Source organism: Etheostoma spectabile, chromosome 7 (assembly GCF_008692095.1).
Source record: "Etheostoma spectabile isolate EspeVRDwgs_2016 chromosome 7, UIUC_Espe_1.0, whole genome shotgun sequence".
Taxonomy (NCBI): Eukaryota; Metazoa; Chordata; class Actinopteri; order Perciformes; family Percidae; genus Etheostoma; species Etheostoma spectabile.
Genome location: NC_045739.1, coordinates 19,818,587 through 19,843,609, shown reverse-complemented (window position 1 = coordinate 19,843,609; position 25,023 = coordinate 19,818,587). Strand labels below are relative to the sequence as shown.

Genomic DNA, 25,023 nt, shown 5'->3' with positions numbered 1-25,023 from the left:
TCTAAACCCACAGGCATGCACACAACGGGACTACCTGCTGTATGAATACTGAACATGATGGGTAATTACTGCTTGTGATTGAGAATAAATAGAGGCTCCCCAATGCAAGGAAAAGCATGCAAACATACACACACACACACACACACACACACACACACACACACACACACACACACACACAACACACACACACACACACACACCATGGGGTTGTCTCACCTCAGGGACACATAAGAAATAATCTTCACCCACCTATAGTACTCAGAACACTCCCTGGCTCTTGACAACACTGACTAGACCACCAAACAACACTCAGCACGATAAAACCCACACAGCTCCAGGTTTAACAAAATGGAGTGTGTAGGAGAAAACTTTGTGCGACTTATGTCGTATGTTCAGAAAGAGTGAAAAGAGTGGAAAGCAGTGAAAAGACCCAACACACACACATTGTACATCAAGTAACGCACACACAACACACACACACACACACACATACATACAGCTGATGTCTAAAATGATACTTTGATGACAAAAACATTTGTCAGCAATGCCAGAACCAATGACCATTGAAAACACATCAGAAAATGACACAAAATTGCTTCGAAGTGAAAATGATTTTATGTTAGTATGTAACACACACACACACCACACACACACCACACCACACACACACACACACAACACACACACACACACACACACACACACACACACACACACACACACACACACACAACACACACCACACACACACAAACACACACACACACCACCACACACCACACACACACCCACACCACACACACACACACACACACACACACACACAACACACACACACACACACACACACCACACACACACACACACACCACACACAACCCCCCCCCAACCCCCCCCCTTCTGGCAGGAACATTTGAATCCACATTTCCGCCACATTATCCTTTTTTTATTAGTTTTATGTCAGTTATCATTGCAATTTTTTTCTCACATTGTCAATCAAGATGTAAGGAAGATCCAATGGCGCAACACAACAAAACAACACTGTTCGAAATACAGAATTTTCCCTTTACCCATGATAATTTATTTCACAATTTGTATACTTAGGCGAGTATATTGTGGGCTTTGAAAAGAACTTCTTAGCCAAACAGAATTGAATGATTATATAATGTTGCCTGTTAAAAGACTTTATAACCCTTTACTGCAAGTTAACACATCCATGAGTCATCAAAAATGGAGTTGCAAGGTTTTCACACCACAGCAGCAATACTGCTTCTACTTTTAATAGCATATGAGCACCACACACACACACACACACACAAACATATACATAAACACACACGAACGCCTACCTTCTTCATGCGTCCGCTGCGGGTGCCGGTGAAAGCCACAGTGTGTCCGCGGTAGTCATAGGCCGCCACAGAGGTCATGCCGTCGTCTTTGTCCACGTAAAGCGGGATGCCTTCGATGGCGGTGGTGCCCCCTAGAGGCTGGTTGAAGTCCTGGCCGCAGAAGTTATCATCAATCTGCAGCGGCTGGAGTGTTGGGGGATAGAAGAAGAGAAAGCCATTAACTCAACCATTAACACTTTTTAAATCCCCTTTCTCATTAAAATAACATTAATTCTTAAAGAAGAAGGAGGCTTTCGATCTCAACTGCACTTAGTAGACGTTTTATGGTGCTGGAGCCAAGCCAAGCCGCTGAAGATTTACTGAGAAATTGTGTGAAATTAATGGCCGTCACGCACTGGACAAATTAACTTCAGTTTCCACAATTTCCTTTAAACAAAAAAAAATGTTTTTATTAAACTGTTAGAACAAAGTGCAGACAGTGGTATGTCTTTCGCGGAGGTCCAAAAGCAGTATGCAGGTTTAGCTTCTGGGACTGACGCCTTCTTCCCCTTTACAGCCTTCGGTTATTTCATAGTACATGATGTCTAACCGAGCAATTAAGCATCTCAACATGAGTTGAATGGATGAACAGTTGCTTGCTAATGTTTTAACTATTGATTTCTTTGTAAGCAGCTTTGGCAATGTAGTTTCTAATAAGACACAAACCAATACAGCCAGGAAATGAAATAGCGCTTGGAAAAAAACATGGAGGGGAGGGTGAACACATCAGCAGGACACTGGAGGAGATGACAGAGACATGACAGGAAGTAAATTATAGGTCAGATTAGCATATCATAATCAAAGTGTCTCGTATAAGCGCATTGCTGCACTGATATGTTGATATGTCACGCTTGATTCATGAAGGTGCGCGTGTGGGTTTGTAATAGGCATGTCATTAAAAGCATATGATAGCTATTTTTGCATCAGGAAGTGTGGAACGTGGACATGTGTAACAGAGATAATCGACTGCATCTAAATTACCATGGCGACCGCACACACACACACACACACACACACACACACACACACACACACACACACACACAGATACTGTACACACATACCAAAATGCACACTAGGAAATACACAGGTCCACATAACTCTGAAAAGAGATTGAACAAATGTACAGTCAAACACACACACACACACACACACACACACACTAAAGAGCATGTCGTGCATGCATATTCTGTACAGCGGCGCAAATTTATGGTGAATTTCCAGAAAATCAGCATAGGAAAATGCTAATTTCTGGGCGTTTCCGTCTACCACAGTTTTGTGAAATGTAGGAGTTGGTTCATTGAGATAAACATTTGTTGGGGCTAATTCTTCAGTCCAGACCCGTTGAATTATTAAAGAAGAGCGCAGGATAAAATGACATTGGTGATCCAGGTGTTACACGGTGGTCAGGCATATTAACTGACTTGCCCACCCTCGTTTTGCTTTTTTGCTTTTTTTCCCCCCATACAGAAATTTAATCCCTGGCCGTTACAACTAAAAATGTCTGCTCTGCTCCTTACAGCAGCAGAGTCGCAGCACAGAGTAGCAGGAGTCAGACTTTCCTTATCACTCAATGAAAGCCATGGCGGAGGATTTGGTGTCAATGCAGCATCGGAAGGCAACATTGGTTTAGAGTGGCTGCGATGATCAGCTCCACTGCCCACGTCGCAGCCGGACCACGTCACTGTTGGGCCCCTGCTCCGCAGCAAAAGCTTGACCGGAGAGGCCAGAGATTAAAGTAAGGGTTCTAAAGATATTGCACAAAATCAATGAATATCTCTTCCTGTAAAATGGCCGGTTAAGTTAATAATAGGTGGGAAAATGTCCTCACCATGGCATCCCTAATGTGTTACTATGAGGAAGGTTACAGTCTCATCATCGCTCTAATGTTCACTATTTTTAGTATCTTCGGTGGACTTTTAAATAGCAAGCTACATGTACGACATGACTTCTTTACTAAGTCCATTTCTATTTAACTTCTCTATATTCATTTCTCTATATTAATACAACTTCTTCATCTCAGTCAGGGTTTAATTCTTTTTTGAGTTATCCACTCATTTTATGTTATGTGCAAATAGCCCTTACTATGAGAACTCAAGAAAACAAAAAGCAAACAAATATACAGTATATCAACCTTCACAGGAACAAATAAGGACCACACACATGCAAACACACACAATCAAGCCTCCCACAATACACAAACATGCCAGCTTTCTCTTGTTACATACTGACGTATCTTCTCTAGAGACGATCACCCCAACCCTCCAAAACAGTGTGTGTGTTTGTGTGTGTGTGTGTGTGTGTGTGTGTGTTCTGCAGGTCGAAAAGCAAAAAGGTTGTGAAAAAGCCTGTGGCAGACATTGTCTCCCTTCTACCAGACTTTCAAAGGAAGCACACTTTGGCTTTTGTATAATTTACATAAACATTACAAAACTGCATTTTAGAATTATTTTGAGAGTAATCTGAGAGAAAGAAAAGAGCACAGATACGAATACGAGGGAATAAAAATGTGACGGAAAGAAGGAAAAAAGAGAGACGGCCATGGCTCAGTGAGAGTATGAACCCTGGCCTTGGGTCCCTGCCATACACTTTACCTCGTTTCCTCTGATAAAGACAGAGCAGAACCAGACCTCCGTTCATTTCTTTCCCTCATTTCCTGTCAATTTCTTTGTCTTCTTTTCCGTCCACTCCTCCTTCTGTTAATCCTTTTCTTCATTCTCTTCTCTTTTTACTTTTACGGTCTCCACACATCACTCTTCTCCCTTTCCTTTGTTTCTTTTCAAAGTTCACAGGGACTGGCCAGTGGGAAATCATCTCTGTCCCAGAGGGTTTTCCTGCTCTCACATGTCTGCAGCTCTCTGTGACCATCTTCGCTTCCTTCCTCCCTTTCCCCTTCCTTTGTAAGGAGCATTATGAGGATGATGAACCTGGGTTTCAAGCATTTAACAGGTTTGCATGACTGTTGAGATAAATAACTAAATGTTGTTGTAGAGGTCTTTCCCTCAAAATGGTAGTAGGGCCTTAAAAGAACACTAATATGGCATGATGGTCGAAATGCTAATGAATATTAGCATCTGTCTAAAAACCACTAGGGTTCTGCTCCCCTAAAAAACAGGCCTGCTTTCCATTTTGTTAAGGAACACGACCGGAGTAGAAACTGTTTATAATGGTTGCTCGTAATTACATCACTGAGCTCCGATTTATTTATGCCGGCGCCTCGTACTTGTAAACTAATCTGTATTCCCAGTGTCTGTCGAGCTTGCACACACACAGAAGTGAGATCGCCATCTTCGCAGCACTGTTGCCGGCATGCTGAGGACGCTAATGGTTTGTTATGTTTAGCCTGACTTGCATCATTACCATAGAGTCAACAGCTCAGATTGAGGCACAGTGGAGCGTTCAGTAGACGTGTTTTCACTGCAGACAAATGTGGCCTCACACAGACCTGACATCTGCTAGCTGTTGTGTGCCTTGTAGACATGTAATTCCTACAGTCTGCCTACTCTATCATTTCTCTATACAGCAACTCATTGAGGACATGCTGCAGCTTTTAAAGCCACCAATACGGAAGTGACCGAAGATCCTAATTTCATTTCGTCATGTGATCACCTCTGTTTATTCTAATGTGTAAGACTATAAATAGGTGCCATCAGAATTGTGGTCTGGTCGAGGGAGAAACATACAGGTGGTGTAAGTGTAAGTAAATAAAAGTGTATGGGAGCTCTGTCTGTTTCACATTTAGGCTAATTATTAGACTAATATTAAGGGGACACTCAGAACAGGGGTCAAATGTTGATGTCTGGTCCAAACCGCTCTGACTGAAACATATTTTTCTAATACTTTTGAATTAACCTCACCTTACTGAAAACCACTGCTGGGTAGACCTGAGATTCAGGACTTTTTTTTTTGATTTAACAAAGAAGGGAGATTTTATTTTATTAATATTTATAAATGCTAGAAACCCTCATCATGAATTACATTAATTAATTAATAATTTAAAAATGTCATATTAGGGCCTGGTGTGGTAAAGGGGACTTCAATCATCAGCTGCACAATTCAAAACAGCCTTTTACTGAATCTTCTTTCCGCCACTGAAGTTTTAATTCAATGTGTACTTGAAGGACTGATCTGTCTTTCCATGACTGAATTGTCACCTGGATGGTAGAACAGTGTTTGGTGTAAATCAGTGTAAGAACCTTTTACTGTGTCCCTAACATAAGGTGACCTGCAGTAATTTTTTATTAGTGCTTTTATAAGCTCTACCTAACTTGTCCCTGTTGGCCTACTGGACCTCTGACCATGCTATTATTATTACAAGCTATAGCTCATACTCAGAACATTGTGCATCACACACACACACACACACACACACACACACCTTTGTTCTATTTCCAGGGGTTTAGACAAGGACAGAGTCCCCTGTGTTGTCCTTGCCGAAGACCTCTGCTGTACACAGGCGCAGGCTGGCCCATGGCAACACATACACTCACACACACAAATATATCCATGCACACACATTCCATCCTTGTTTAATGCGCATGTGGGTGCCTGTGGGAGAGAGAGTATGTGCGTTTAGTGGGAAAAAGGAAAGTGTACAGCCGCAGCAAGATATACGCGCGCACGCACGCACGCACGCACGCACGCACGCACGCACGCACGCACGCACGCACGGAGATAGGGAAGAAAGACATAGGGGAAGGCTAAGGGTCAACAGCTCTCTTGTCGCCACTAATGAGCCTCAATCGAGGAAGAGTGTAAGCGAGCAGGAGACAGACAGAGAGAGTTTGAATTGTCCATTAACCATATAAGCATAAGAGCTGCCAGGAGCATACTGTGGTATCAGAAGATGTAGCACCGGGAAGATCACATCACCAACATTATCACACTAACAGGGCACACATCCATTGTAAAACTACTATTTCATTACCCTTCTATGTCTATTTGCCTTTTTTTTTTACTTTGACATTCATCAGTTGCAATTTGGATCGGGGTTTACTATCCAATAGGGTTTGCTGTAGACTGGTTCTGACTGTCATTGGTTCTGTTTAAGATCAGGCTTCCTTTTTCATCATTATTTTTTTTTTTACATACTGTACATTAGGTCTGAGTAGTTTCTCAAGGAGTCTAGATCTGTGAAAACTCTCTCTCTCTCTCTCTCTCTCTCTGTTGTGAATAAAAGCATCCACATGTATCTAATCAACAAAGAATTTTTTCTTCAAATCTTCATTAATTTGCACATGTAAGAGGACTGAAAATCACATCACAAAAAGCAATAGATGGAGAGAGAATGGGCGAGTTAGAGACCGTGATTGAGGTAAACAGAGAGGGAGAGATAGAGAGATGTTGTCAACATGCTCTCCAGAGAGCCAAACGCTCAAGCATGTCCTCATACAATACTGGCATAAACACATTGCTCCAATCCCACTGAGAATGAGTGTGTGTGTGTGTGTGTGTGTGTGTGTGTGTGTGTGTGTGTGTGTGTGTGTGTGTGTGTGTGTGTGTGTGTGTGTGTGTGTGTGTTAAATATAGCTTGTGCCACATTCCCATGTGAGAAAGATAATGTTGAAGCAAGAGTTGTACTACTGAGACAGGCCAGCGTGGCTGATGCAATGAACAACAAGACTTGCAGAGTGAAAAAATGCATTTAATTATGTGAGGGTTAGTTTAGTGTGTGTTTTTCTTTTTTTAATAAAGAGATGAGATTGGACTGCCAAACTTGGGAAAGAGAAGTCGACAACACACACACACACACACACACACACACTGGCCTGCATCCAGGTATTTGTTGTAACTTGGCGTTGGAAGCGGAGAACAGCACTGGCTGGCCTTTAGTTTCCCCCAGTGAGCCAATATCTGCTCTCTAATTGGTTGTTAATGAGTGAGAGTGTGTGTGCATGTTTGTTTGTCAGTGTATAAGAAAGAGAAATAAAGACTGTGTGTGTGTGTGTGTGCGCAACAAGGTGCGGATAGTGCAACAGAGATCTTAAACATCTGTCTAACAGACTGGGACACTTGAATGTTTTGACCTGCTTAAAACACACACACAAACACACACACACGCAAATATATGCATGCGTACACATTCCATTGTTGTTTGTGTGCCTGTGGGTGAGACAGAGTATGTGCGTTTAGAGGGAAAGAGGAAAGTGTACAGTTGCAGAATGACACACACACACACACACACACACACACACACCCACACACAACACACACACACACACACACACACACACACACACACACACACACACACACACCACACACACACACACACACACACACACACACACCCACAACACACAGGACTTTGTGCAGACATCTGGCAGTGCAGTCTGCTCTAATGGCAACAGAACTACAAGCATCTGCATCTCACACCCACACACATATGCTGTCAAACAGATCTACAGTGCCCGCCTTATATCACTGCAGTTGCTATAATAACTCATAACAGGATAAGCACAAGAGCACAAGACACCATTTGTCACAACTAGCCTTTGTAACTGTATTCAAATGGGAAAATAAAGTTGCTTGATTATTGGTATTGAATCTTGATTATGTAAGAATGGAGTTAACTGTCACATGAGGTTCTCTCATCTGTTCTCATTTAAAGGTACCTTTTGGAGTTTTTTGGGCAACAGGTAGCACCATTGAGCAATGTTTTAATGAGCGGGTCTTTATTTTGTTTGCATCTTGTGCTTTTAGTAGCATGCAAACAAGGTCTCAAATGTGTGCACAAGCTTATTTGCTGATCAACAGTTGGTGGCAGTAATGAGAGATATAGCAGCATAGCAAAGTGCCTGTAAAGACGGGAGAAAACTGCAGGGGTCCTGGCGGCTGAGTGGTTACCGATTCCATTTTACCATAACGGCAACATTCCTTTAAAAGATAAAAGCAGCAAATACAATGACGACAGCAAATGAAAATGCAGATTTTGTAAAAATTCAACAATAAAATCTGCTTTCAAATTGTTTAAATGCATTCAACAATCCCTCAAGGATACACACAAAGTGTAATTGTTATTTTTTGATCACAAGAAAACGCCACATGGAACATTTAGTTAGTTTTAATTAGTTAGTTAAGTATGTGTCAAAAGGGAAAACTTCCCCAAAAGAGGTGTTTACCTTTATTGTTTTGTTACATCACTATTGAGTATTAATTATGGCTGTACAGCATAGTTCAAAGCTTCATTCATAAGGTTGAGATTTGAATTCTAAATCAATATGTTTTTAATTTTGTTTTTAATTTAGTAGTTTATTTTTCAGGGACAATGCAGGGCACATTACTACATACACAGCTATCACAGTCAAGGCCATAACGTGAGCTGCATAAAAAGGTTCCTCGCCAATAGGCTAATTCTTGAATTGGGTTTGGCAATTGGACGACTAGATTGGCGATTGGATTACTAGTTATTGTATTTTTTGGCGATTTTGTCATTTTTCTTTTGTTAATTTCAATGGTCTTTCTCACCGCTGGGCAGCGCCTCTCACTCAGCTCTCACAAAGAGGCCAGCAACAGCAGAGAGAGACAGCAGGGAAAAACATAGAGCCAGAACATTTTCACATCTAACTTGGTGAATTGAGGGTTTGTTTGGACCAAACCACAGTTTCTGAAAACATATCAAAAGTGTGTTTCCATGAGTTAGCCTAACAAGGCAATTGTGCTAATTAAATTATGGTGAAAGAGAGAATCTTGAATTCACAATGTGTACGATTGTATTTTTCTCTTTAATAAGGAAAATACATGTAAGAATATTTCCTTTCTTTATTAGACAAAAAAAAACACACAGAGGGAGGGACGTGGTGAAACCCTCAAGAGATTCAGTACAGCCCTAATTGTTGGAAGTGATATTATAAACTTGTTTTTACCATTGCCACGCATGAAAAAAAAAGAGAAAAACAGAAACATTCTGTTTTGTTCACTCATTTGGCAAATTATCTGCAAAAATCTTCCACTCTAGATCTGTCCTAGCTTAGCCATTCCCTTCACGCTGTAATATATCCGGCAGAACAGCTGAACATTTGACCGTCTTGGTAGAACTGGCATCACTGATTTCTTTTTAGCAAGCAAAGGGCCACCAAGACCATTGGGCACTATTTGGTTACTTCATCACTGACATTGGAGAGAGGTGACTGCTCCTGATTTCTGCATACCAAACGGGGCATCACGATGCTTTTAATTCTTTTGGGAAATGTTTTTTCATTTTTCTGTGAGTCCATGAGTGAGAGGAAGGCACTTTGACATTTTAGCATCTGTTGCTTTGGCTTGGGTGAAATGAGGAGTATTAAGTTGGAGATGAAGGGAGAGCCTGGCAGCAAGGATATGTGCTCTGGTGGAACGAAAAGCTGCAGGCGAACAGACAGAGAGAGAGAGAGAGAGAGAGAGAGAGAGAGAGAGAGAGAGACACACACTTCAGCCCCATAGGCCAGAGGCAGATGAATAGCTGGGATGCCAAGAGATCAACATTTATTTTGCGGCTAGATTTATTCCACAAAGTGTCCTTGCTCTGTTGGTTTCATCTTCTCTACCCATACGTCTATCTTCTTTTCTTCCATTCTTGGATTCCTCCATTATTTTCTCTCATTCCTGCCTTTATCTTGCTTTCTTTTTCTCCATTTCCTGCACTCCCCCCTCTGTGATTGAAAACAGATGTGCCAATGCGAGGAGCTTAAACATTTTAAATGAAAACATACAAAACTTGACTGACCTGCAACCATAATGTGTGAACGTGTGTGTGTGTGTGTGTGTGTGTGTGTGTGTGTGTGTGTGTGTGTGTGTGTTTGTGGGTTGGTGTGTGTGTGTGTGTGTGTGTGTGTGTGTGTGTGTATTTAGAGATCGCAATGCCAGTTACCTTTTCTTCATTTCCCTCTTCCCTACTCTTCTGGACATATGCATCAACACAAGCAGGTACAAAATGAAAAGTAAAATATATATATATATATATATATATATATAATATCTGCCCAGACCAGGCAGTAATTACACACAGTTGTCGAACTTACCCTCTAATACTCTATTACCCTCCGCCCCACTCCTATTATTTAACACAGGGATCGGTGCATGCAGGAAGCCTCATCAGCTCCAATATTTGTCACACTCAATATACTTTAAAACACCTTAAAACACTCTTTTGGGGTAATTGGTTTGATTGCACAGTGTAATCGAGGAGGCAGTATTGTGAATGTGAGCCTATTGCTTTCAGTGAATTCAGAAACAAGATGGAGTAGATTTTTAAATCCCAGACGGTCTCTGCAGTTGTCAAGACTGCATCCCAGTGGGGAAACCTTTCTGGGTCATCATTTTATAAAAGGTGCAGAAAAACAAAAACGTACTAGAGGAATTCCAGAGAGACAGAGCTGTGTGGGAAGACAGGGCTAGGCTCCAGAACTCCAGTGTCAGTTGGCCATATAGGTTAATGTGCCACAGTGGGACAGCAGCACGCTTTGCCTCAGATGGCCTCGGCCATCCGCTAAGCGAATTCCACACGGAAAGCGCCCGTCTGGCATGTCGCTTTTCTGGCACAGCACACAGTTCGTTGACAGCAGTGATGCACACTTTGAACACGTTGCCTGCTGTACATGTGTATTTTCATCTTTATGTTTGTAGTGTTTGCCGTGTAATTCAAAGTAGAATATTGAGGCTCTGAATGACTTTTATCTTAACCTAAATTGAGGTTTCAATGGATCCACAATTCTTAAATGTCACTTTATGCTCATGAGGATTGTTTTTATATTTTGTGGTTAAACAAAAATAATGAAAGCATCTGACAGTTTTGCCAGCTGGCATACCAAAACTTTAATGCTCCATATCTCAGCCGCATTTGAGTGAGATACAAATGTGCAATTCCAAGCTTTTTTACCCTGTAATTTCTTTACTGATATTTGCATCTCATCTGATTTTATATCTTATGAGCCTCTATCTGGTATAATTTATAGTACATGCAATCATATAACTGTGTCTATGGGTTTGTCTGGATGTCTGCATTGCTACTTAGAGAACTAAATGGATCTCTAGAGGTGTAGAGAAATATTATCCTAAGATCGGTATCGGGCATGTTCTGGCATAGGGCCCGGTGCCAAATTCAATATTTTTTATTTGTTATTATTTATTTTTGTTATTATTTATTTTTGTTTTATAAAATAGGTATCCAAAAATGTTTCGTTTAGGAACTGGTATCATCGCCACGGTATTGTTATAATATGTACATGTAGCGAACATTCTTGAACCATACCCAGCCCCGTTTGTGGATATTTTTTATTTTTGATATTGGCCAAAATAATCCAGATCTAATGCCGATCCTTTCTCTACTGTACTCTGCTGTGTCTGGTCCACCTCAGTCTGCTATGACACATCTGCTACTTCTTGGCCTTCATTTACCAAATGTAGGCAAACATCACAGCTGCACGTTGGCCAAAATGCTCTTTCTATGTAACACAAGCCAGATGATGCTCTTCAAACCACGCTGTCCATCTGAGCACTGCAGACTATAATCTGTGTAATCTGAGTTGAAGCCTTCCCTGACAGCTATAATCCAATTATTACAGCCCACTACAGGGATTTACCCAAATATGGCAACCTGTGAGCTGCACTGTACTGCTGCGGGGTGAAAGTGGTAGGCACAGACTGACACAAGAGGGTGGAGTGTGCCGACTATACAGGCACATACTGTAGTTCCAAATACACACACACACACATGCTTATGACAATACACACACGCAGATATGCAATGGCTTGTTGAGCACAACTGAGTCAGAATAACAAGTCCTCCAAACCATACGAGGATACAGGTTGTTTATTCCTACTCTCTAATACGACCCACAGGACATTATCCGTGCTCATATCTAAACAACAGAACGTACTGTAACGGTTGCGGTTTTAAACACATTGCCAAAGTTGTGAAAAGGTTTCAGTTTGGTTACGTTTAGGCACAAAAAACTACTTGGTTGGGTTTGGGCAGCACAACTACTTAGTTACGTTTACAAAAGATTGTGGTTTGGGTTTAAATCAGTATATTTGTTACTTAAGTTTCAGTTTTGCGCGTGACGCAGACCGGGATGCAGAACATGAAATAGTCCCGTTTGTTCTGTAATAAAATAAAAGTCTTGCCGGAATTCGAACCCGTCTCCTGGGTAAAAGAACTGTGCTTGACTGTATCCACCACCCCAACCTGCCTCTTATAGTTACTCACCCTAATTCCGTTTTTTCTCCTATAATAATTACAAGAGGCCACATGAGGGCGCCGCCATTATAAACGTCAACATGAGTCGTAACTGCTGCTTGAACAAACAACCTATGGGAGTGTTTTTTCTGAGACAACACTCTCTAACAGAATGAATGCAAGGCTTTTTGTTGGATGGCTCACAAAAGGGATATATGTTTTTGTACTGTAAGTATTTTGTATTTTGTTTGACAGCCAAATACTTACTGGAAACTCCTGTTTAAGACACATAACTGAACATCCCAAAACACTAGTGGTAAAGGTTGTTTTTAGACCTCTTATGATTAAAGACAGGGTTAGTAACTATTTCCAATATACACATTTTTATATTTTGTTTGATATAGGGGGAATTAGACGGTGCCCGAGGAGCTGATACTTTCAAATCTTGCTAACTAATCAACATTACCAACCCTGCCTTTAAGTTTTTTGTTGTTGTTTTTTTAAACAAATATTTGAGATCTACGTAAGTCATGCCGATGAAATGCTGATGAAAAGCGTTAGTGGAATCAATTTCAAATGTATACTTTGCCGTATATAAAACAAAAATTTAAAAAAATATTGAAAAGATTGCAGTGTCTGTATGTGTATGCAGGTGCATGCACAGATGCATGCACACACGCTGACAGGCATCTCCATACACAACAATATGAAGCCAAAACATGTCTTTAAGCTTTATCTCCTATCACAGCGCCTGGTGAGCAGCTAGCAGGAAAAACCAAACACAGCTGGGACAGACTGCTTTACACACACACACACACACACACACACACACACACACACACACACACACACACACACACACACACACACACACACACACACACACACACACACACACACACATATATGAATAATGAAAGAAACAAATACATTAAATGAATATTTGCACAAACATGCACACCTATACAAACACAGCATAAATGCCCATCAATAAATAATTACACTCTTCATTAGATGCTGCAGGTCAGCAGTTTTGAGTGTGCTGCAGATATTTGTGTCCCGGGCGACCAGCACAGGTTTGGGTAAAGGGAAGAACTTATTGATTTTTTGACCCAGTTAAGCAGCCATACAAGATATGCATTAGACGTCCAGTGTGTTCTATTCCCTCTGAGCAGACTAAAAAATGATATTTGACACAGGGACGAGCATAGTTTAGGCTTTAGTAAATTGTTGCACCACTTAACCACGTTTTCATTTCTTTCTTGACAGAGAAGAGCTGTCCGTTCCAAAATGTGACACTGATACTAAGGTTCTTAAAAAGCAGTATCACCGTTGATGTTTCTGCTCAGCGTCCAGTCGGAAATCTCTTCCAGACTACTGGGGAGTGTCTAAGGAAGAAAATGTCACTTTAGGTCCAACTCGTGCAGCTTTAAGGCTAAGCAGCCACACACTCCAAAATACTGACATTCTCAAGAGCCTATAGCCGCCATTAATCCATGTTGGCAAGTGTGAGAGTTAACAATGAACACCACTGTGCAGTAACTTTAGTTCACAAGCACCAATCCATTCTGAGAAATTCCCATATTGAGATTTCACTGTAAGTCAGAAGGAGTTCACAGCATGGTGGGCTCCACGTGTTTCAGCCCGAGGGCGGAAAACATCACAAGACAAAAACATTATGGGGAAGTGTTACTGCTGAAGTCATTACAATGCCTCAAGGTATGTCATATTTTGCTGCGTCATGCATCAAAATGTCTCAAGAGGCAGGAGTGAAAACTGCACCTCATCAAAAAGTGTTTTCCCTAGATGGGCTCTATTCTAGACAGCATTTGACAGCAATTCACCTCGGCACTGCATGTATTTATCACTGCACTGCCAGGTAAACTTCATCTTTACAAGTCACTTAATCTCCCACTGAGTCATAAAAACTTTGCTTTCTTCCTGTGGCCTGAGATAACACCATCTGTTCTTAGGACTGTTTCACCTCTTCAAGAAAGAAACTTCTTTTTAAAACCCACTTGTGCAGTTTTCAGTGACATTCACCAATGTTTTCTTAATTGGAATTTGTTCTTGGGTAAGAACATAATCATACTTGTTTTTTGCAAAACAATTGGTTGTCGCGATTTTTGCATCATATTAGAGGATTTTGAATTCCAATACTATTTTTTACTATAGTATCGCGATATTTTCCATGGCAATACTGTATCGATACACAGATGCCAAGTATCGGTCTATTATTATATATAATAATATAATATGTGCTGGTCACTTTGTCTGCTTGACAATCCCATTTTGCAGCAATAAAATTGAGATGAACAAACAGAGAAATATACATTTCTTAGATAAAACAGATGTTGACAAAGTTTCCTTTAGAGGACATTATTTGAAATTGGGAAAAATTTGAAGTTGGGAAAAAAGTAGTAAATTGCAATATATCGCACAATATTGAAATATGTTTTAAAATTGCACTAATATTGTATGGTGACATCGTGAGGCCTCTGGTGATTCCCAGAGCTCGCAAGAACAAACCTGTCAGTATTGCAGATATCACGGAAATATACCGCTCAATATCCCTAATCCATCCCATGGGCTCACCACAGCGGAGAGGAGAACCGCTGGGTCGGGTGCGCTGCCACATGGGTGGCGGCGAAGGTCAGGGGCCTGACGGACCAGACCGGGCGGCAGAGGCTGCTCTGGGGACGTGGAACGTCACCTCTCTGTGGGGGAAGGAGCCGGAACTGTGCGGAGGTGGAGCGTTACCAGTTAGATCTGGTGGGGCTTACCTCTACGCCACAGTCCCGGTTCTGGAACCGTACTCCTGGATAGGGGTTGGACTCTGTCCTACTCCGGAGTTGCCCAGGGTGTGAGGCGCCGGGGGTGTGGGGATACTCACAAGCCCCGGCTGAGCGCCGCTGGTTGGAGTTTACCCGGTGGACGAGAGGGTCGCCTCCCTACGCCTGCGGGTGATGGGGGGGAAAACTTGACTGTTGTTTGTGCATATGCACCAAACAGGAGTTCAGAGTATTCGGCCTTCTGGAGACCTTGAAGGAGTCCTGATGGGGCTCCAGTAGGGGACTCATAGTTGGCTGGGACTTCAACGCACACGTGGGCAATGATGGAGATACTTGGAGAGCGGTGATTGGGAGGGACGGCCTCCCTGATGAATCAGAGTGGTTGTTTGTTGTGGACTTCTGTGCTAGTGGATTGTCCATAACAAACACCATGTTCGAACATAGGGATGCTCATAAGTGTACGTGGTACCAGAGCACCCTAGGGCAAAGGTCAATGATCGATTTATAATCGTTTCATTGATCTGAGGCCGTATGTTTGGACACCGGGTGAAGAGAGGGCAGAGCTGTCAACGATCACCATCTGGTGGTGAGTTGGGTCAGGGGGGTGGGGGAGGACTCTGGACAGACCTGGTAAGCCCAAACGCGTAGTGAGTGCGGGTAAATTGGGAACGTCTGGAGGAGGCCCCTGTCCGACGGACTTTCAACTTGCGGAGCTTTTCGTGGCATCCTGGGGAGGCTGGGGGCATTGAACCTGAGTGGACAATGTCAAAGTTTCCATTGCTGAAGCTGCGGCGGGGAGCTGTGGTCTTAGGGTCTTAGGTGCTTCAAGGGGCGGTAACCCACGAACACCCTGGTGGACACCGGTGGTCAGGGAAGCCGTCCGACTGAAGAAGGAGTCCTTCCAGAGGACTCATGACGCAGTTGCAAGGTACCGACGGGCCCGAAGGGCTGCAGCCTCTGCCGTGACAGAGGCAAAGCAGCGGGTGTGGGAGAAGTTCGGAGAAGACATGGAGAAGGACTTTCGGTCGGCACCAAGGTGCTTCTTGGAAAACCGTTCGCCACCTCAGGAGGGGGAAGCGGGGAATCATCCAAGCTGTATACAGTAAGGATGGGACGTTGTTGACCTCAATGGGGAGGTAATAGAGCGGTGGAAGGAGCACTTTGAGAACTCCTAAATCCAGCTGACACGTCCTCTGTGGTGGAGGCAGAGCTGGAGGATGATGGGGGATTATCGCAATTTCCCTGGTGGGAGGTTGCTGAGGTAGTCAAACAACTCCACAGGCAAAGCCCCAGGGATTGATGAGATCCGTCCAGAAAAGCTGAAGGCTCTGGGTGTGGAGGGCTGTCTTGGTTGACACGCTCTAACATTGGTGGAAGTCTGGGACAGTGCCGAAGGAGTGGCAGACTGGGGTGGTGGTTCCCCTCTCAAAAAGGGGGACCAGAGGGTGTGTGCCAATTACAGGGGTTCACACTTCTCAGTCCTGGTAAAGTCTACTCCAAGGTGCTGGAAAGGAGGGTTCGGCCGATAGTCGAACCTCTGATTGAAGAGAACAAAGCGGATTCCGTCCTGGTCGTGGAAAACGGACCAGATTTTTACTCTCGCAAGGATCCTGGAGGGAGCTGGGAGTATGCCCAACCAGTCTACATGTGTTTTGTGGATCTGGAGAAGGCGTATGACCGGGTCCCCCGGGAGAAACTGTGGGAGGTGCTGCGGGAGTATGGAGTGAGGGGGTCCCTTCTAGGCGCATCCAATCTCTGTATGACCAAGCGAGAGCTGTGTCCGGGTTCTTCGGCAGTAAGTCGGACTCGTTCCAGGTGAGGGTTGGCCTCCGCCAGGGCTGCGCTTTGTCACCAATCTGTTTATAATATTATGGACAGGAATCGAGGCGTAGGCGGGGGGGAGGGGTTGCAGTTCGGTGGGCTTAGGATCTCATCGCTGCTTTTTGCAGATGAGGTTCTGATGGCGTCATCGGTCTGTGACCTCAGCACTCTCTGGATCGGTTTGCAGCCGAGTGTGAAGCGGCTGGGATGAGGATCAGCACTCTAAATTGAGGCATGGTTCTCAGCAGGAAACCGATGGAGTGCTTCTTCGGGTAGGGAGTGAGTCCTTACCCCAAGTGAAGAGTTTAAGTACCTTGGGGTCTTGTTTGCGAGTGAGGGGACTATGAGCGTGAGATTGGTCGGAGAATCGGAGCAGCTGGTGCGGTATACATTTGTTTATCGCAACGTTGTGACGAAAAGAGAGCTGAGCCAGAAGGCAAAGCTCTCGATCTACCGGCAATTTTTGTTCCTACCCTCACCTATGGTATGAAGGCTGGGTCATGACCGAAAGAACGAGATCCAGGGTACAAGCGGCCGAAATGGGTTTCCTCAGGAGGGTGGCTGGCGTCTCCCTTAGAGATAGGGTGAGAAGCACAGTCATCCGAGAGGAGCTCGGAGTAGAGCCGCTGCTCCTTCGCGTCAAAAGGAGCCAGTTGAGGTGGTTCGGGCATCTGGTAAGGATGCCTCCTGGGCGCCTCCCTAGGGAGGTGTTCCAGGCACAACCAGCTGGGAGGAGGCCCCGGGGAAGACCTAGGACTAGGTGGAGAGATTATATCTCCAACCTGGCCTGGGAACGCCTCGGGATCCCCCAGTCGGAGCTGGTTGATGTGGCTCGGGAAAGGGAAGTTTGGGGTCCCCTACTGGAGCTGCTGCCCCCGCGACCCGACACCGGATAAGCGGTCGAAGATGGATGGAATATCCCTAATCCAAATGTCAACTAGCTAGGAGAAGAGGTTATCTAGGTCATTGTAGGGTTACTGTATGCCAGGAAATATTAATGTGCATGATGCAAGCACAGCCATCAGAGCCTTGATATTCCCCACCCAGCAGGCCCAAAGCATGATGCAATGTGGGTGATCTGTCCACCGAGGCACAAGCTAACGGTAATGACACGGAAGATACAATAGAGAGCAACATAGAAAGAATGAAGCAGTGAGAACACACATACGCACACGCACACACGCACACACACACACACACACACACGGGAAGACAGAATAGAAATAGACTATAATCCTGTCCAGCAGTGATCAACACTGATAAATATTAATAAACTCTATTATGTTCAGAGAGAAAAAAGACAGAGTGAGCGAGAGAAAAGATAGAGGAAGAGAAGGACAGAGAGGGGTAGATTAGGCGAAAGAGAGGGCCACAACAAAAGAGTCTTCTTGCTCTCTGTTATTGCAGCCAATTTTTCCTGTGTCGTCCACCTTGTGGTTTTGCAGACAATGCAACACACGCATGCACGCACGCACACACACACACACACACACACACACAACACCTCTTATTATCGGCCCATTTTCCTCTGTTTGTTGTTTTGTCCCTTTTCTTTGGAGGCCAGGATAAGAGGTGGGCACACACACACACACACACACACACACACACACACACACACACACACACACACACACACAGAGAGGAAGAGACGCAGAAAAAGGAAAGTGAGTTCTACACACACAGAGGATAGTATCTCCCTCTCTCGGTCTGAATCAGCCTCATTAGTCATGCTGAGTCTGTAGCGTTGCTGGTCGGCCTGCTTACAGAGCTGTAGAACTGGACGGTAGCCCACAGCCAGCGAAGGTCACCCACCACTCAGTTTTACTCCCAGAAGACCAACACTGGCCTCTCCCTGATAATGAGTAGACATAAAGATGCACAGGGAGAGAGCTGTGTTTTGAGCCACCATCATGGCATGGAGCTGTAGAAGGAAAGGCCACTCGCTCACCCAAATCCAAAACTACTTGGGCCAACTTACAGACAAATAAACCTGCTGTTGCCATGCATCCCAAGTAATTAATCTCATTGTAAGATCTAAGCACTACAAACAAAAGCAGATTATCATGCATATATGTATTCCCATTTCACTAAAACTAAGGCCTACTAAGGCACTATATCTTGAAAACAACATAATGGGCGGAGACGGGATGAGAACAAACTGTTGTTGGTTTTGTGGTTCTGTTTATAGAAAGTATATCCTGCTATATTGCGCAAGCATACATGAATTTGCGAGATCCCGTGGGTCCTCCTGACTTTAGGTGTCAGTCATGGCCGTAGCCGTTCTGGAACAAATCCGGACTTGGTGGGTATTAAAGGACGGCGGAGCACAGAGCTGACACGCGAAGCCGATCCACGGTCGGTGGAAATCTGCAGTTACTGAGTGAGCTAGAGGTATTCTTTCCCTCACACAATATGTTCATTCTTCCATTAGTGACCACAAGGCAAACCAAGCAAAATACCTGTCATATGTGACAGGACATTGTAGCACAAATGCAAGATAAAATGTCCTTCTTGTTTTGTGGGTTTCATTTGAGTTGTCTATATACAGTACATCTACATCATTATACTCTGGAGTGCTGGATCTCAACTCAGATCATGGATGACATTGGAAAGACCCTCAAGGACTAAAACATCATACAAATGATTTCCTCTCCTATTTATCTCCTTATTGCCCCTGAGCCATAACAAGAAAATTAGAATTGGAATTGGACTGATTTCAAGTCAATTTTAAGCAGGGTGTGGAAGGGTGACCATAAAGTCCTTCCTTTTAGTAGCTATAAACCTGATACAAGTGGTAAATGATAACCCACTCCCATAGTAATGTGAGAGTTCTATAATAATCTGTAGTGAAGGTGAAAAGTTTGATATCTTTTACAATACTAAAAATCTCTTATAGATCATCAGAGAGCGCCGTTTTTGTGCTGTACACCGTGATGAAGTTTGATTTCCTCCAGGTAGTGCCTGAGTGTTGGCTGACTGACCCAACCTTGTCTCTTGATAAGAGCCGATATAAAAAGTTTACACATGACACAAGCGCAGAGGCAGAGGGCTGTCACCACTCTCGTCAGGAAACGCTGAACATGCCTGTACGAGGAGATGATGAATTCATCACAGCGACGTCCCGGAGCGAGCTCAGCTGACACGACCTTGATCGATCGCAGGCAGAACGACAGATGGCCATAAAGGACAATCATGTAACTGTACGCTCATTAGCATAATCACATGCACATACAGTACACTTTATAATGGCAGGCCACATGGCGCTCGCACAGCAGCACTGTGCTTGGGACAGAGACACAATAATGATGTTGTCTTGAAGTGGAACACTTTTGAAAACAAAATTAAAGGTGCTCTGAGCAATGTTGGGTGACGTTACTTCTTGTTGACGTTAGAAGTATTTTCAAACAAAACAAGACTAGCCCCCCCAACCCCCACTCCCAAATACTTCATGACGGTTATTGGCTGGAACGCGGGAACACTGTTTGTGTATATTTTGTGGTGCAGGTGGGCACATACATATTTCTGACCAAATACCCCAATGTCGATATTGCAATGATATTATATGATTGACTATTGGTGCTATTGGTTTACACAGGGAGATTTTTGATAAATAATCACCAGAAATGATTTAATGACCTAGTGGGTAAAGTTAAATAATAAAACAGCTAGAACAGTCTGGTATGTTCAGAAAATTACATCACTTTACTGTAAGGTAGCCTGTAAAACCAGGAAAAGACAACACTTATGTCATATTACAATATTACGATATCCAAAATCTAAGACGATATCTAGTCTCATATCGCGATATTGATATAACATCGATATATTGCCCAGGCCTAGCCACACGTTTCATCTCTACGACTGCCATATGAGCAGTCAAAGCACAACAATGAAAAGCCAAGTCATTGCACTGTAATGACATACAACAAAAAAAGGACTGGTCCATTTTTTTATTTATAGTTATAGCAAAATTGACTAAATCTGAGAATAAGGAAAGATGCTTCACTCAAAGAGAGGCTCAGGCCTCACGTACAAAAGGTATTTTTTTTAAAACATAGCTTTTTCATTGTGTTTTGGCAATTCGTCCTTACACAAACTGCATTTTAATTCATTGACAATGGAAAATGTTTGAAAAAACCCTGACAGGGAGGACATTTCAGAAACTCTGCTTTCGTTGTAGTTGTGTTGACAGGGGAAACTGGGTTACTGGCTTAAAACGTCAGTGTGCAACATTTTTCACTTTGTGAGACGTCACAAATAGAACGACATTTTGTGCAATGGCGGACGTGGCAAAACAGTTCTGATTCCAACCGCTGATGATATGTGCAGTTACTCTTCCATTACATTGAGGAACAGAGGCGTCAGAATGCGCAATGGAGTGATCAATGCGCCATTGCCGCCAGGTAGCCTTTTGGATATAGCTTATTTTAATGCTTATGATTGGCCAACATGTTTGGACGGGATTTTTTTTACAGAAAGAACTCGGGAAAACACTGTTCTCAAAAAGACCTAAAAGATAGAATTTCGCCTGTCAGTAGTGTTTTTCTTAAAAGTTTAAGTGTAGTAACAATTATATTCTAACCAACTTCACCCAGCATGTGAGCTGCCATACTAGAGAGGAGAGGACCCTGGACCTGCTTTATGCTTACGTCAGGGACGCAAACAGCTCTTCCCCCCTCCCCCCACTGGGCAGGTCCAACCACAACCTTGTTCACATCAACCCCTGCTATGTGCCTCTGTTGAAAAGGCAGACCGTGACCACAAGGACAGTGAGGCCTATGAGACACTTCAAGGATGTTTTGAGTTGACAGACTGGGATGCACTCTGTGAGCCACATGGAGAGAGTCTGACTGAGTGTATCTCAGACTACATAAACTTCTGTGTGAACTGCACTGTCCCGGCAAAGACTGTTTAGTGTTACCCAAACAACAAACCGTGGGTAACAAAGGACATCAAGAACATCCTGAATGCAAAGAGGAGGGCTTTCAGAGACGGGAATAGGGAGGAAGTGAGGGCCATTCAGGGGGACCTGAAGGTGAAGATTAGGGAGGCAAAGGAGAAGTACAAGAGAAAGCTGAAACGTAAACACCACCAGAACAACATGAGGGAGGTCTGGAGCAGCAAGAGGAACATCACTGGCTTCAGACCCACTGGCAGCAGAGGAGTTCAAGGCAGCTTGGACAGGGCCAACAAACTTAATGGAGTCCTTCAGCATGTCTTCAACCTGAGCCTGAGTCTCCAAAGGGTCCCCATGCTGAGGAAGACATCTTGCCTCGTTCCTGTGCCAAAGACGCCACGTCCCAGTGACTCCAAGGACAACAGACCTCCCACATTATAAAGACCCTGAAGAGACAGGTTCGGGAACAGCTGCAACCCATGGTCTGACCTCTCCTGTACCCCCTCCAGCTTGCCTACCAGCCCCAACTGGAAGTTGAGGACGCCATCATCTTCCTGCTCAACCGCATCTACGCCCACCTGGACAAGATGGTGAACACGGTGAGGGTCATGTTTTTCACTTCTCCAGTGCTTTCAACACCATCCGGCCGGCCCTGCTGGGTGAGAAGATGACAGCAATGCAGGTGGATCCCCCCCCTCGTATCCTGGATTGTTGACTGTGGTTGGACGTATCAGCGAGCGTGACAGAGCCATCTACAGCTCACCGTGACAAAGACTAAAGAGCTGGTTGGGGATCTAAGGAGAGCCAAGGCACCAGTGAGCCCTGTTTCCATCCAGAGGGGTCAGTGTGGACACTGTGGAGGACTACAAATACCTGGGAGTACACTTGGACAATAAACTGGACTGGGCCAAGAACACTTAAGCCCTCTACAGGAAGGGCCAAAGCCATCTCTATTTTCTGAGGAGGCTGAGGTCCTTCAACATCTGTCGATGCTGAGGATGTGGTGGCCAGTGCTATCCTGTTTGCAGTTGCATGCTGGGGCAGCAGGCTGAGGGTAGCGGACGCTAACAGACTCAACAAACTGATGCGCAAGGCCAGTGATGTTGTGGGGGTAGAGCTGGACACTCTCTGTCGGTGGTGTCAGAGAGGAGTATACTGTCCAAACTACATGTCATCTTGGACAATGTCTCGCACCCACTCCATGACTTGCTGCTCAAACACAGGAGCACTTTAAGTGAAAGACTCATTCTCCCAAAATGCACCACAGAGCACCACAGGAAGTCATTCCTGCCTGTGGCCATCAAACTTTATAACTCCTCCCTCTAAGTGTCTGACACACAGACAAGTTGAAACTGGACAATAATATCTGTTTTGTGCAATAACACTGGCTTGAAATGTGCGTAATACTCTGCTGATTATTATTATTATTATTATTATTATTATTATTATCCATTAAAACTCTTTAATTATGTATATACTGTATCATAACATTCCTTTAACTATGTAAATACCATACATATCCACACTCCTTATATTTCTTTATTTATATTTCTACTTGATATTTATACAATTTGTGCAACAGCAACACAGAATTTCCCTTCGGGGATCAATAAAGTATTTCTGATTCTGATATTAATCAATTAGCTATCAACCAAGAGTATAGCCTCCTCTTATCTCACTCTTCCTCACATCTTCCCTTCTTCTCTCCCTTTCTTCTTCAACACCGCTCACTATCCACATCCTCTGTTCCTTCCCAAACATCCCACCTCCTTCCAAAACCAACGAATCCTGTTTTCTTTCATTTCCGAACACTCCGCTCCCCTCTTTCACAGGCATCATCGGTTCCCTTCACATTGTATTTTCAGATCACATCCAGGCACTGGCTTTGCACACTAAGTCACTCTAGACCTCATCACTCAGTGGAAAGTCAAGGAGAGGGCAGAGAGAGATGGTGAAAGAGAAAGTAGAAAAGAGAGAGATTGGAGAGAGATGAGAGAGAGAGAGAGAGAGAGAGAGAGAGGAGAGAGATGAGAGGAGAGAGAGAGAGAGAGAGAGAGGGGGGGGGGAGGACAACAGGGAAGAAGCTGAAGAGGAGCAAGAATGTAAAAATGAGGTTAAAGGTTAAAAATGAAAGGGAAAGAGAAAAGGTGAGGGAGAGAAGTTGGGGAAGGGAAACTGAGAGAAGCAACATGAGTAAAAAGGAGATAAAAGAAGGAGCAGAAGGAGAATGGGGTTAGCAAAATGAAAGAAATCTTTATGCAAAGGATGGGGCTTGAGTGAAAGAGGAAGAGAAAATGAAACAGCACAGAGAGAGCGAGTGAGCGAGAGAGAGAGAGAGAGAGAGAGAGAGAGAGAGAGAGAGAGAGAGAGAGAGAAGTCCAGAGATTTATGGCAGGTTGTTATGGAGCACCCACTGAATAACAGAAGGTGAGACCAGGTGAAATATTTATGAGCATACAGGGCTGTGTCTGTCTGTCTGTCTGTCTGTCTGTCTGTCTGTGAGTGTGTGACATGTGGGTGACACACATACTAACACAATGTTTCTTTGGCACCTCTAGGTCAGCTCATCTTATAAAGAAAAGGAAAGACCAGCCACCCACAACCTGTTGACAGTATAAATTATTCCTAAAAAAAATAAATAGACAGAGGCTAGTGGACAGCTGTCCTCAGGCTGAATGAGTCTGTGGATACATTTTTACAATATATTGTTCATGTATGATATCTCAGTGGTAAGAGATTCCCATCTGTAGTACTTAACAATCAAATGTCAATTTACTACATTTCAGATACATATATTATGTACAATGTGCATCTTTTTACTCACACTCTTAGCATAAATATACTCCCTCTGTCATGCTGGATTGGAAGCAGCAGCATTTATTATGTGCCACTAATTTTGCAATCACACCTACACTTTGGTTGCTTTGGCCCAAACCAGAATGGAAAAAATAACTTTGTTGCATTAAG

At 43.6% G+C, this 25,023-nt stretch overlaps 1 protein-coding gene across 3 annotated transcripts in view; it reads right to left on the bottom strand.

Moving 5' to 3' along the window:
- plxna1a (plexin A1a) overlaps positions 1-25,023 on the bottom strand; it is a 280,313-nt gene that overhangs the window by 206,353 nt on the left and 48,937 nt on the right. For all 3 annotated transcript variants that reach the window (XM_032520348.1, XM_032520349.1, XM_032520350.1), the window contains exon 3: positions 1,353-1,535. In XM_032520348.1, the coding sequence (XP_032376239.1) occupies positions 1,353-1,535 (183 nt within the window). The remainder of the gene's footprint in view (positions 1-1,352; positions 1,536-25,023) is intronic.